Source organism: Tenrec ecaudatus, chromosome 8 (assembly GCF_050624435.1).
Source record: "Tenrec ecaudatus isolate mTenEca1 chromosome 8, mTenEca1.hap1, whole genome shotgun sequence".
NCBI classification, from domain to species: Eukaryota; Metazoa; Chordata; class Mammalia; order Afrosoricida; family Tenrecidae; genus Tenrec; species Tenrec ecaudatus.
The window spans coordinates 24,782,515-24,796,728 of NC_134537.1; the positions used below are offsets into that span (position 1 = coordinate 24,782,515).

The 14,214-nt window shown below is 45.6% G+C and overlaps 1 protein-coding gene across 1 annotated transcript in view; it reads right to left on the bottom strand.

Annotated features, from left to right (window-relative positions):
- The window catches only part of MCCC1 (methylcrotonyl-CoA carboxylase subunit 1), a 61,703-nt gene extending 56,867 nt beyond the window's left edge, over positions 1–4,836 (bottom strand). The window contains exon 1 of the mRNA XM_075556099.1: positions 4,650–4,836. Within this exon, the coding sequence (XP_075412214.1) occupies positions 4,650–4,738 (89 nt within the window). The 5' untranslated portion in view covers positions 4,739–4,836. The remainder of the gene's footprint in view (positions 1–4,649) is intronic.
- Positions 4,837–14,214: the final 9,378 nt, after the last annotated feature.

A 14,214-nucleotide genomic window follows, 5' to 3' on the forward strand; every position in this document is an offset into this window, starting at 1 on the left:
AGTCGGTTCTCCCTCATTGTGACCTTATGTACAAAAAAGAACCCCACATCGGCCTGATGCCACTCTGCCCTCCTCACAATTGTTCATGTTTGAGCACATTGTTCCAGCCACTGTGGTCAGTTCGTGTCATTCAGGACCTTCCTCCCTGCTGCGGCCCCTCCACTTTACCAAACGTGATGTCCTTCTCCAGGGACTGGTCACTCCTGATGGCACAGCCCACGTAGGTGAGACACAGCCTCTCACCTCTAAGGAGCGTGGTGACTGAATTCCTTCCAGAATGGATCTCGTCATTCTCTGGGAAGTCATGGTTTTCTTCACCAAGATGACAACTCAAAGTCATCAAATCTCCTTATAAATTATCCAATTTTCATATGTATAAGAGGCTACTGGAAATACCATGGCTTGGGTCAGGGGCACCTAAGTCCTCAAAGTAACATCTCCATTTTCTAGCACTTCAAAGGGTCTTTAGTAGTAGATTTGCCAGATGTCACTTGTCATTTGATTTCTGCATGGCTGTTTCTTTAAGTGTTGATTGGGGATCAAGCAGAACGAAATGTCTGACGATTTCCATTTTTTTCTCCATTTATTGTGATATTGCTTATTGATTCAACTGTGAAGATTTTTGTTTGCCTTATGTTGAGATATACCATATATACTCAGCACAGTGATGTGCCTGGAATTCCTGTTTCCAGTTAGCCATAGTTTGTTACGATCACCAGCTGAATGCCTTGCACAGTCAATAAAACACAAGTAGGCATCTTTCTGGTATACTCTGCTTTCAAATAAGATCCATCTAACATCAGCCATGCAAATGCTCATTCTACACCCTCTTCTGAATTTGGCTTGCATTTCTGGCAACTCCGTTTATACACTGCTGCAACTATTTTTTTAATTGTCTTCAGCAAAATTTTTCTTGCAAGTGATACTAATGATATTGTTTGATAACGTCTGCATTCTGCTGGGTCACATTGCACTTCTTGGGAGTCCGTACAAATAGGGATCTCTTCCTGTTGATGGGCCAGGTAGCTGACTCCCAAATTCCTTTGCAGATGCAAGTGAGTGCTTCCAGCACAACATCTATTTGTTGCAACATTGCAGTTGGTCATCCATCAATCCTTACCGCTTGTTTCTGGGATGAGACAACTTAAATACTAAGGAAGAAGACTTTGTTGGGTAAGACTGAACGGAAGAGCGACACAAACAATGGCTTTCACTCTCTCAACAGCCAATCCCCTCCCCCTGAGGGAGCCCCTCAATGAGATGCATCGACACAGTTACTACAACCATGGGTTCAAATCTCAGCACGATTGTGAGGATGGAGCAGGGCCAGGCAGAAGTTCGTTCTGCTGCTCTGCACAGCCAATAGGCATTGGAAATGACTTGACCCAAACTCACTGCCACAGAGTCGATTCTGACCCATAGCGACTTGCTCAGAGAGAGGAGAATTGCCCCGGTGGGTCAATCTTTCTGGGAGTAGAAAGCCTCCTCTTTCTTCCAAGGAGAGGCTGGTGTGCATTTACGGCCCAATGCACAACCCACTGCACCACCAGAGCTCCCTAGTGGACTCTACAGATGAGAAGAGCAACAACAGGGACCATGTGGGGTGGGGAGGGGTGGGGCCTCCATGGTGGAATCTGTGCCTTCCATGCAGGAGACCTGTTGTGATTCCCAGCCAGGGCACCCCTACAGACAAGCCACATTCAGCAATCAGTGGAGGCAAGCGTGCGGCTCCAGTGCTGAAGGGGCGATGACGATAAACTAGTGAGACACATCTGGAAACGTATCAATAATCACCAGGATCCAGTCTCCAACCAATGACAGGGGCAGCCCAGGAGGAGGATGGTATTTTGTAGCATTGAGCACCATCAGTTGGGGACCAACTTGACAGTAGCTAACAGAGGTGGTCTCACCCCTCCGGAGAATACATGATTTATAACCTGGGCTTTGGTGTCCTCAAAACCAAGAGAGGAAACTCGAAGAGGTGCTATTGAAGCTACCACTCACTTTTCAAAGTATACAATTTTATTGCAACTCCTTGTTAATAGAGTAGAGAAACAGGGAAGCGAAACATCTGCTTGGAAGTGTCTTACCTAGGTAGAAGCGTGTTCAGGTCTAAAGAAATATTAAGTTCTAAAACACCTATAGGAACCCTGGTGGTGCGGTGGTGAAGTGCTGGGCTGTGAGCCACAGGTCGGCGGTTCAAACCTGCCAGTCACTCTGTGGGAAAAAGATGAAGTTTCAACTCCAGTAAATATTTGGACTCAGAAACCCTATGGAGAATTTTTTTTCTGTCCTATAGGGTCACTGAGAGTCAGAATCAACTTAACAGCAGTGGGTTTGGCTTGGTGTGAGCTGACCCTCATTGATACAAGGAGCAAATGCTGAAATTTAAACTAACATGTACATACACACAAATAAACCCATTGCCTTAAAGTTGAATCCTGACTCAGCGACTCTGTAATTACAGAGTAGAACTGTCCCATAGGGTTTCTAAAACTATGAATCTTTACTGAAACAAACGGTCACTTCTTTCTGCTAAATGACTGTTGCGTTTGAACGGCTGATCTTTTAGTTAGAATCAAGTACTTAATTACTGTATCACCAGGACTCCCAACCTTTAACCTAGAATTGAGAAAAAGCAGACCAGAATCACTTTGGAATGAGAAGAAAAGTCAACTGTCTTTTAGGCTTCAGCAAGAAAGACTGTGTTATGAAACGAACAAATTGTAGAATCAATGCAATCTTTGTCCTTTCCATTCATAGCGTGGAAAGTTTGGAGAAACCATAATTAGAAAGGACTACTTTAAATTTTAAATAATTCACAACTCCAGACATAAAAAAAGCATTTAGAAAGTTTACATTAGATACAATGCAACTGTGTGTAATCTTGTAAGTGAACAGAACTAGCACTTCAAATGGCAGAAAAGATGAAGGGAGGCTGGCCTTGGGGGCCCATCCTACACTCACTGCCTGGTTCAGCACCCTCAGCCAGATGCACCCAGCACTGCCGGTGGGCAAGGCCACAGCACCTGTGCGTGCTTTTCAGAAGGCTGCTGCTTTTCCACATCCTTCAAAGTCTGATGGTCTCACATTCATGATCTTTAAAGATAAAGAAGTCTTTCTTGATCTTTCTATTTTATTTCAGTTATTTTCTAACTCACTACATCTTCTTCCCACCCCCTTCTTCAGACCGGTTTCTAATAAGACACAAGGTTATCCCAGGCAGATATGTCTATAAAATAATGCTTCTTGGTAAATCCAGTTGAATCCTGATTACGTTTCACGGCCATTGATTGATGGCTTCAAGCTTTCTTCAAGTGAAGACACACAGCAGGATGGTAAGGACACAGAAGTTGATTATAGTATTCCCTGTACTTCTGTTGGCACATTCCCATAAGAAAACACGAACAAACTCTTTTCCCCAACAGCTCTAGCTTTGGCACTTGCACTCATACCTTCCAGCCTCCTGATTGTTTCCAAAGGAAGTCCTTCCACCATTTGAAGATTGCTTTCACCTCCCAGGGAAGCATCCTTAGTTATGAAAAACAAAAAGCTTTGAAATCCTGTCAATTTTAGACAGACAGCAGCAAAACCTGCCCAACTCGCAGATGGTGTGTCCCTGCGCACACAAACACACACAGCTTCTGGGAAATGACTCCTAGGTACCAGATCCAGCCTAAACTGCAAGGATATTTCCATTGTTTAGGTGAGGAAACTGCGGCGTGCAGATGTGAAGCACTAAACAACCCCACAGGACCACCAGGGAGCAGCTCCTAACCACCAGCTGCTCCTCCGGAGAAAGGTGAGATTTTCTGTCCCCATAAAGATGTATAGTCTTGGAAACGCACGGGGGCAGTTCTACTCTGTCCTGTAAGGTCACTGTGAGTCGGAAACATTCGATGACAGTGAGCTTGATTGTTGTTGTTGTTTGATTTTGAAGCTGCTCCATCTTTCCAAACTGATGATGCTAATGATGAAGCAAAGAGAGAGGAAGGCACCTGATACCTGGAAGGCCAGTTACTAAAGTTATTGTCACTTAAGCTTGATGCTCAAAATTGGAAACGGATCTGGAGGGGAATTAGTCACCTCTCTGATAGTCGTGTTCGAATTTGAATGCAATACATTTTGGCAAAAACAATCCTGCAGCTCTCTGGAAGTTGCCCACGCTTCTGCTAGCTCCATTCCTTGCAACAAGGAGGACGGCGTCCCGGAGTCTTTCTTTGAAGCCGGACATCGGGCGTGAGATGGGGACAGCGGAGCTGGAACGGGCCCGAGCACGTTCTGGCCCGGTTTCTTCGCACTTGCGTAACCTTGGGCGAGTTGCTCCGCCACTTTGGGCGTCAGAGGAACGAATCGGATGGTGCAAGGCTCCCTCCACCAGGGCGCTGCGAGCACACCAGGGCGCTGCGAGCACCCCAGAACCGCTCGGGGCTGGGCCGACGCCGGCGACCAGGAGGCCCCTGCCCGCGGCTCCCCAAGGCCGAGGGGATCGCGATGGGCAGCAGAGTGCCCCAAGGAGGCAGGGCTGTTTCTCCGTCCCCTTCCGTCGTGCCCGATCGCCGCGCCTTCTCTCGCCCCTCACCCGGAGCTCCCGAGTCCACGCACCCGCACCCCGAAGCACACACCCGCCGCCCCTCCATCGTGGTTACCTCGGGGGAGGGAGCAGATTCGGGAGGCGCTGCCATCGGTTCCTCTCCACCGCCGCCAGCAGCGCGGACACAGCCGAAGCCGCCGACATGTCTCCCCAGGCCAGCGGCTCTCCTCTCAGCAGCTCACCGGCTGCTCCATCCACCGCAAGGAGAAGGAGAAAAAAAAAAAAATAAACTTTGCCCTGCAAGTATCTTGACCTCCACGGGCCACCGTCGAGCTGGATGTCAAGCCAGAGACCAATCACGTTCGGCATTCGGGTGGGGGCGTCTCCGTCGAAACCAATCAGAGGTAGGAGCCGCGCGCCAGTGGAAGCGATTGGCCAATCAGACCGCGCGCTCGCGGGGGTGTGTTTCGGGTCTTCAGCCCGAGGCTTCTGCGTTGAACTTCCTTAGAACTCACTCCCGGCTCTTCTGACCGCTGTCCGTCTGGGGCCGGGCGGTGCCTGCGCTCCAGGCCGGGGCGAAGCGGAAGAATCCCTCCTGTGACCTTTACCGCGGGAGCCACCAGCAAGGAGGAGAGGCGGGACAATGGGGGAAGTCAAAGTCGTTTTAATTGGTTCCTGGGATAAAGAAGACATCACAACCGAAATTGAGACTATCTAGAAAACAGACAACTGAAATCTTACTTGTGCACGTTTCTTGGATCTAGCTAAAGCGGGGCTCCTAAGAACATTCATAGTGACAGGAAAGAAAACATCCAATTCAAAGGCTAGTAAAGGAATCGAAATGAAAGAAGAGAAGAAACGTATCAACAGATTATTAAATCCAAGGGTTCAGAAAGCAAACTCAAGCTAATAAGAGACAAAAAAAATAGAGATGTGGTGGGGAGGTGGGTATGAGATATGAGCGTACGTGTCACGATTAAAAAGCAAAACATTATTGTAAAGTGGAGGTGGAACTGCAGATATGGAAAAAAATGTGGATTTGTAAGAGATTTTTACTTAATTTTAAGAAAAATATATAGATGAGAATGATCCTATAAGAAAATAGTCCTGGAGAACAACATGGCTGGCCCCACTATGAGAAATGATGCCACTCAGTGACTAAGGGCTATACAGGGGACAGCACCGGAGACACAGTGTGGGAATTGCACCTGACTTGATCCCACCACACGGAGGCAAAGCACTGGGGGAGTGCAGCGGAACAGCAAGGGAATGGAGTGGCAAGGTCCCCCGGGAATGCTGAAAGTGGACTTTGGGGCCAGGGCATGGTGCCCCAACAGACGACTGGAAAACGCTCCTAAGGGCCAGCAAATGATCCCTGAACTAACTACAAGCTTTTCTTTTGTGAAGTGTTATGTTTTGTTCTTTGTCAGTGTTTGTTTTTGTTGTTTTGTTGTCTGGTTGTATACTGTTGCTTTGTTTTCCTCTTTCTTGTTTTCGTGCATGTTAGTGACTCCACAGGTCTGTCTGAATAGGACAGGCTGGATGAACTATCTGGAGGAAAAACAAAGGGACCGACAGTTCCAGGGGACTTGGGCTGGGGGTGTGGGGGGTGGGTAAGGAAGTGGTGTTAACAAACCCAGGGACAAGGGAAAAACATGGGACCCAAAATGGTAGAGAGGGGGGAGTGGCAGGCCTGGTGGGGAATGATCAAGGGTAAGGTTGCATAGAGAAGAGGTATACTCTAGCCCAGGTGGTGATGAAGCATGGTAGTAGGGCAGGAGGAAAGTCAAGGGAGATGGAGGAAAGAGCTAGGAGTAAAAGGGCATTTATGGAGGTCTAGACAAAGACATGTACATGCAAATATATATAGGAGGATGGGGAAATAGATCTATGTGTCTATATTTATAGGTTAAGTGTTAAGGTGGTGGAAGGACCTTGGGCCTCTACTCAAACACTCCCTCAATGCATGAATACTTTCTTTTATTAAATTGGAACTCTATGATACTCACTCTCCCGACACAACTGCTGAAGCCAAAGTGGGTGAACAAGTAAATGTGGTGAAGAAAGCTGATGGTGCCCGGCTATCAAAAGAGATAGTGTCTGGGGTCTTAAAGGCTTGAAGTTGAACAAGCGGCCATCTAGCTCAGAAGCAAAAAAGCCCGCATGGAAGAAGCACACCAGCCAGTGCGATCACGAGGTGCCAAAGGGACCAGGTATAAGGCATCATGCAAAAAAAAGAGATATATATATGTATATGCATATATATGTGTGTGTATGTATGTGAGTGTGTGTGTGTGTGTGTGTGTGTATATATATATATATATATATATATATACCATATTCAATGAAGGGGGAAGAGCAGAGTGGAGACCCAAGGCTCAAGTGTCGGCCACTGGAGATCCCCTATAGAGGGGTTTAGGAGAGGAGATGGGTCAGTCAGGGTGCGAGGTAGTACCGATGAAGAACACAGCTTTCCCCCAGATCCTGGATGCTTCCTACCCTCAACTACCATGATCTGAATTCTACCTTGCAGGACTGGATAGGGCAGAGGTTGTACACTGGTGCGTATGGGGGCTGGAGGCACAGGGAATCCAGGGTGGATGATACCTTCAGGACCAAGGGTGTGAGAGGCGATGCTGGGAGAGTGGAGGGCGAGTGGGTTGGAAAGGGGGAACTGATTACAAGGATCCACATGTGACCTCCTCCCTGGGAGAGGGACGGCAGAGAAGGGGGGAAGGGAGACTCCGGATAGGGCAAGATATGACAAAATAACGATGTGTAAATTACCAAGGGCACATGAGGGAGGGGGGAGCGGGGAGGGAGGGGGAAAAAAACAGAGGACCTGATGCAAAGGGCTTAAGTGGAGAGCAAATGCTTTGAGAATGATTGGGGCAGGGAATGTGCGGATGTGCTTTATACAATTGATGTATGTATATGTATGGATTGTGATAAGAGTTGTATGAGCCCCTAATAAAATGTTTAAAAAAAAAAAAGAAAATAGTCCTGAAAAAGACAAAACGTGAGTCATCAGAAGAACTAGGGAGCATTACGAGAGAACAACCTTTCCCATCATACGAGTTACCCAGCGGGCAGACTGTTACCCATACTACACCATGCTTCAAGACAAAATTTCATTTCTTTGTAATTAGAAATAAATAATTCACAATATATAATGATATATTATATATATATATAATTTTGTGATTAATCACTTTGCTTTCATTATGTTCAATTCATAACAATGAAAATACTTCCAGTGGATCCGATGTTTACATTATGATTAATAACAGCAAAATTACAGTTATGAAATAGCAATGAAAATAATGTTATGGTTGGGGTCAGCACAACTTGAGGAACTGTATTAAAGGGTCGTGGCATTAGGAAGGTTGAGAGTCACTGTTCTAGTGTACCAAGGTAGGTCAGGTACCTTAAATTGATCTAATCTAGGCCATCTGGCAGCCAGCCCATGCTTCAGTGAACCAACCAAATAAGGAATTAGATCCTCTCTTAACCTCCCTTGCGGAGACACTGAAAGAAGAATCTGTGCTTAGGGCCCCTTATCCAGAAACTCAGACTGATCTAATGTGGCACCAGTATCCCACAGCCTTACCATTCCCAGGGATATTCCCCCAAGCTTCTGTTGTTTGTATTAGAAAACTCAAGCAGATTTTTATGAGTATACCACACTTCTTCCTGAGCCATCTGAACCTCACCTTTAGGAACTTTCTGAGAATTCTAGTTACAGGTCTAGAGGAAATAATGGGTGGCGGGGGTATTTCCTGGGGGCTCTCAGCAATATCTTATAAGGCATCTCCCTCAGGCAATGTTCCTGAGGCAGCCCCACCTGGCATTTCAGCTTGAACAATTTGGTTAAGTTGATCAAGTATGATTTGTTTTATTCATAGTGGATTAATCCCCTCAGGTGGGAGGAGTGAACCTATTGACTGGGGTGGCTCAATCAATTCTAAGGGCTCAATACCCTCCTCTTCTGGATCATCAGCCTATGTGTTCCTATCCCATGTTTCAGGGTCCCAATTCTTTCTGATTAATGCCCTTACTTTGATATCAGACTCTGTTCTAGACCTGCAATTCAGCTGACGCTGTAATTCAGCTACTCGTATGAAGAGACTCTAGATTTCTTTTTCGGTAATGTCAGCCCTATTACTGGAGGAGAAAAGACTTCTTTGTAGCACATGCAGAAGCTTTCGGTCTGTTATTTGGCACTTGAGACACGCTTCTGGAATTATTCCTCTCCTTGATCACATTTTCTATTGTAAGGAGGACCAGCCAACCAGCTTCCTTATACTACTCATCCTGACAAAACTGCTGAAAAATATCAAACTCATGATCACCCAGAGCCTCTCCTCTCACCAGCACTTCATCTATTGGTGGTCATTCTGTGAGTATTAGCTTTGCTACTTCACACCACGCACGAACACCACCCACTCTAGTAAGTGTCTGCCCTGTAGGGGCAGAGACAACGTTATCAGTGCTGTTAAGCCTAATCAGACTGGAGAGCCAATTTGAGAAGCCCATGTTTATGATCTTGTTTCTCTAGAACCACTCCCAGTACCAATTGTGTTAGAGAAACAAAACCAGGCCACTTATTATATATATATATATAATTCACACACACGGCACGAAGGACTTTAACGGCTAATTAGTCCACACAGCAGTACAGAGGGCTCAGTTCAACTCACTTCCATGGAACAGTTAATATACTGGAAGTCCTTCAACTCACAAGGGTCACTGGGTCGAAGTTCAAGGAAGCAGCCAGCTGAGTCTTCCCTAAGACAATTCAGGCAATACAACCACAGGCAGCAAACAGCAGGGCGGATCCCCAACAGTCAGCAGGATGACAGGACCCAACAGTCTCAAGCTCAAGCGATGCACACACCAGCAGCTTGGCAAAGCAGATCGCAAAGGAACCTCAAGCTCTAGCAACAGGATCCATGGGTTGGCAGTCCCACAGGTAACTAACAACTTGGAGCAAACAAGTTAAGGCAGAGAACTAGCTAAAGCAGCTGCCTGCTGGTCCAATCACCAGAGAACGGAGAGAGAGGGGTGGGCCTTGCTGAGTCATTTATCTCTTTGTCTGCCAATCAAACCTTATTAATCCCACATGTTCCTATTGACCAAGTGGACACAATAAACCTACCTATCACGGGTGCCACGAAATTGGTTTCCACTGATAGTGGCCTTATGAAAAACAAAATGCGATACTGCCAGTCGATGCCAGCTTCACTATTGCTACTATGTTTGAGTCTATTGTTGCAGCCACTGTGTCTGCCCGTCCCATTGAGAGTCGTCTCTTTTTTTTGGCAGCTCCTCCACTTTAACGAGCACAGTGTCCTTTCCCACGGACTGGTCTCTCTTAATAAATGTGTCCAAGGTACACTCAGGGAACATTCTGGCTGGACTTCTTTCAAGGCAGATTTGTTTGTTCTTTTGGCAGTCCATGATATTTTCATATTCTGCGCCAGCACAATAATTCAAATGCATTGATTCTTCTTTGGTCTTCCTTACTCAATGTACAACTTTCCCATGCATATGGGCAATTGAAATGGCTTGGGTTAGGTGCACCGTGGTCCTCAAAGTGACAGCTTGGCTTTTCACAATGATTCAAACAGGTCTTGTGTAACAGATTTGCCCAATGCAATGTCGTTTGATTTCTTGGCTCCTGCTTCCATGAGCACTGATTGTAAATCCAAGCAAGATGAAATCCTTCACAACTTCATTCTTCCTTCCATTTATCATGATGACAAAGATGAGCTAAATCCATTGAGTCTATTTTTCTTTGTCATTGGCTCTTTCGTGGTGGATGCTTTCTGATGACATGAACAGGTGATGCTGAGACGTTCACCCTTTATGCCTAATCCCATGTGCCTCCATCAGAGACCTCCTTGTCTCTGATGTGCCAGTCCTTTTCCTTCCAGATCTCCAACTAGATGACCAAGCCTGTCTTACCTGATGTACCAAGCCTGGGCTACCTTAGTGCTGCCTTCAAAGAAATATCACAAAACGGCGGCTTTAACACACAGGAATTTATTTCCTCAATTTCAAAACAAAGCAAAATGCCCTGCCCTGGAGTCAATTCTGATTCATCGTGAGCTAGGAATCTGAGTTCAGGGCACCAACTCCAGGCGAACGCTTTCTCTCTGCCAGCTCTGGAAGGAGGTCCTTGTTTCTCTGCAGCTTCTGCTCCTGGGTGAGCTTCATGTGATTTGGAATCTCTCTTCTTGGCATCGCTCATCTCGTCTTGCTCTAGTGCCTCTTTAATTTCTTTTAGGTCTTAAAGGAGCTTGACTTAAGATAAATCTCACACTAATGCTGTCTCGTGAACACGAGAAACAAAACCCATCCCCAAATGGGATTTATAACCACAAGTATGGACGGTTAGGATTTACATCCCATGTAACTGGATGGGATGGGGGTGGGGAAACAATTCAATCCAATCCACGGCGAAGTCATTGGCCATTGCCTGATCCAGGAATTGGTATACGTTCCCACCTTTCCTTTCCATACAGAGTGAATAAGGGCCCTGCTTGCTGCTTTGCCTGCTGAAAATGTTATCTTCTTTTGGGGTCTCTTCTGAAGGGGGCTGTAATGCGGCTGCTCGTCAGCGCTGCTTTTTACCCCATGTCAATGGCAGCTAGTTCTTTCCTTTTAAACTGGTCATATGCTCTCCCACCCAGACACCAGCCAGGGAGGGCCACTGGTGCAACTCTTGTGGGAGACGAGGTGACGTGAGCTACCTGGCCATGTACCTCAACCATACCTGCTGTGTCTGCTTTGGCCTGATCCACGATATAACGCTTCCATCTTACAATTGGCTGTTGCCGAGCCTGTCCAACTTTATAGCTCAGTGAGTTTGACAGAACCCCATTCAGAAAAGATAGCTCTGGATATAGAGCCACTGGGTATCCATGTTTGTTAATGTTGTGTGTCAACTTGGCCAGGCTATGATTCTCAGTGACTTGTGAGACACTATGTAATTAAGTTCCATTTTGTGATTTGATGTGAACAGCCAATCATTTGAAAGGAGAATTTCCTTTGGGATTTGGCCTGGATGTTCCAGCAAAGCTGACTCTCTCTTTTGACCCTGTACATATCTTGTCACCTGATGCCCAGTCCTTGGGATACATAGCTGAAGACATGCAGATTTGGATTTGTCAGTTCTTGGATCACCGTGAGCCAGCAGAGGCTTCTGGTCTGCTGCCTGACCTGCAGATTTGGGACTTCTCAGTCCCCCAATCTGACTGAGCCATTTCCTTATAACTGGATGCACCATTTCATTGAAGTAAATCTCTTTCTCATTTTTAAAATAGATACTTACTTGGTTTTGCTCTTTTATGAAGTGTTTCAGGACACAATAGGTTTCTTACAGGGCACATATCCTTCTGCTGCCAGTGGCATGACTTTGCTCTAAGGTGGTTGGAGCCTGTGTTGTGATGCTCCCGTTGTAGTGAATCATAAACCCCATACTTCACCTTTCCTCACTTCATCTTAGCCCAAGGAACAGAGCTGATTTCAGCACAGCCGGCTAACCAAACAAAGAATGCATTGGGAATTATTAAGGTTTTCAATAAGCTTAAATTTATTTCATTTTGTGATTTTAGCATGATTTGCTCTGGTTTTTGGTTTTTAGCAGTGAAAATTGAAATACATGATTAGTGTGTGATTTCAGACCCAAGAACGGGAACGTTTGTGAAAGAGTAACTATACTAAAACTTGTTCCCTGGGGCCCCAGAGATAAATGGTTGTATTGCGTGTCACTGTTCATTGGATTACTCCGGGCATGAGGACACACTGCTCATCGGAGCAGGAAAGAGCATGAACAGAAACATGGTGTTTAACTCATATCCCCCCATTCTCCATGTTCCTTTCCCGGACCTCACCCCTTTTCACTTCTATGGAAAATCTCCTCCCTTCTCCATTCAGGGATGTAGTTTGAGAAAGCATTTTCTCTGTCTCCTCGATCTTGCAGTAAAACTCTTTCTCTCTGTCAAAGCATGTGTCTGAGTATTTTGGCTTGGCTCTGGGGACAGGCAGACCAAACTCAAACTCACTGCGTTAGCGTCGTCACTGACTCATAGCGATCCTATAGGACAGGGTAGAACTGCCCTGGTGAGTTTTCAAGACTAACTGTTAACAGGAATAGAAAGCCCTGCCTTTCTCCCACAGAGCGGCTGGTGGTTTTGAACGGCTGACCTTGTGGATTGCAGCCCAACGCATAGCCAGTACACTCACCAGGGCTCCCTCTTGGAGACAGGGAGAGTCAGGCTTTTCTAGTTACTCCTGGACCTATATACTGCCCTGTCCTTGCCCCACTCACAATGGATAGTTCTCTATTTTACCTGGAAAATAGGCCATTTTCTAGGAATTTTCTAGGTGTGAGATGTGTTGTCTTCTGCACCTGAAAAGGTCTGCTAGGCTGTGTGCTTCCTTCGTCCTCCAGGTGAACTTGGAAGCAGATCCTTCAGCTTCAGTGGAACCTTCAGATGACCGCAAACCTGGCCAATAACCCGGCTACAATAACCGCAGTCCCGGGAGATTCTCAGCCAGATCCTAAGGGTGCCCTGCGTCCCGACCCTTGAGAACAATGAATCGGACATGTTTGTTATTTTAAGCTGCTAAGTTTTGAGATGATTTGTTATACAATTATAAGTTGTTAAGAAGGGTCTTAAATTTTTTTTAAAAAATTCATCTCAGTTCTTGCCAAGTGTCTGCCACTTGTCATTGTCATCACATTGATTCCAACTCGTAGTGTCCCTGGGGACAGAGTAGAACTGTGAGTTTCCAAGTCTGTAACTCTTCACGGGAGTAGAAAGCCCTACCTTTCTCCAGAGGAGTAGCGCTGGTTTAGATCTTGCTAAGAGTACCTCTACTCTTAGCAAACGTTGTAGCTCATTATTGGCTTTTTTTAAACTGCCATATATACTCGAGTAGAAGCCGAGTTTTCCGGCACTTTCTAATGCAGTTTTTGTGGTCCAATTAGGTGCCTCACAGATATTTGGGTTGGCTTATACTTGAGTATATATGGTATTTAAAGCAAGACTGTGCATTTCTTAAGGGGGAAGATAAATGAGATGTAATTTCAGCATGTGAGTAGGAGAATGTTCATTTTTCAAGTAAGGTTGGACTAGTCAATAAGTGTGGTAGCTTCTGAAACCTCTGGTCAAGTATAGATAAATGTTCTAAGTATAAACTTGACCAGCTAGCGATCAGTCTCTGTAAAAGACTCAATTTTTAGAATGAAAAAAAAAAGCAAGCTAGAATAACTATAGACTAATGATCCTATATGTGTTTTTCATCTGTTATAGTAGAAACTAGTCTTTAAAAATGGGAAAAAATTAATTGTCCCCACACAACCTATATTTTTGTTTTCTGATGCAGCACTTTAAATCTGAAAGAAGAATGTGGCAAGCAAATGTTTTTATACCCAAAACAGTATTGTAAGAAATGAAGGACTTGAACAAGTCTTCAAAATAAGTTTTATTACAAAGATTGAATACAATTCAGAATTCCGCTGAGAATAAAGTCAGAACCCTTTTGGCTGTAATGATTCCGGAGGGAACATGTCAGGAAAACCAGTCCGCGCTCTTGGTTGACGCAGATGGTCTCTTGCCTCAGGAATCTAGCGTGTGTGGTCCCGTCTGTTAATCGCCCAATGTGGGTCC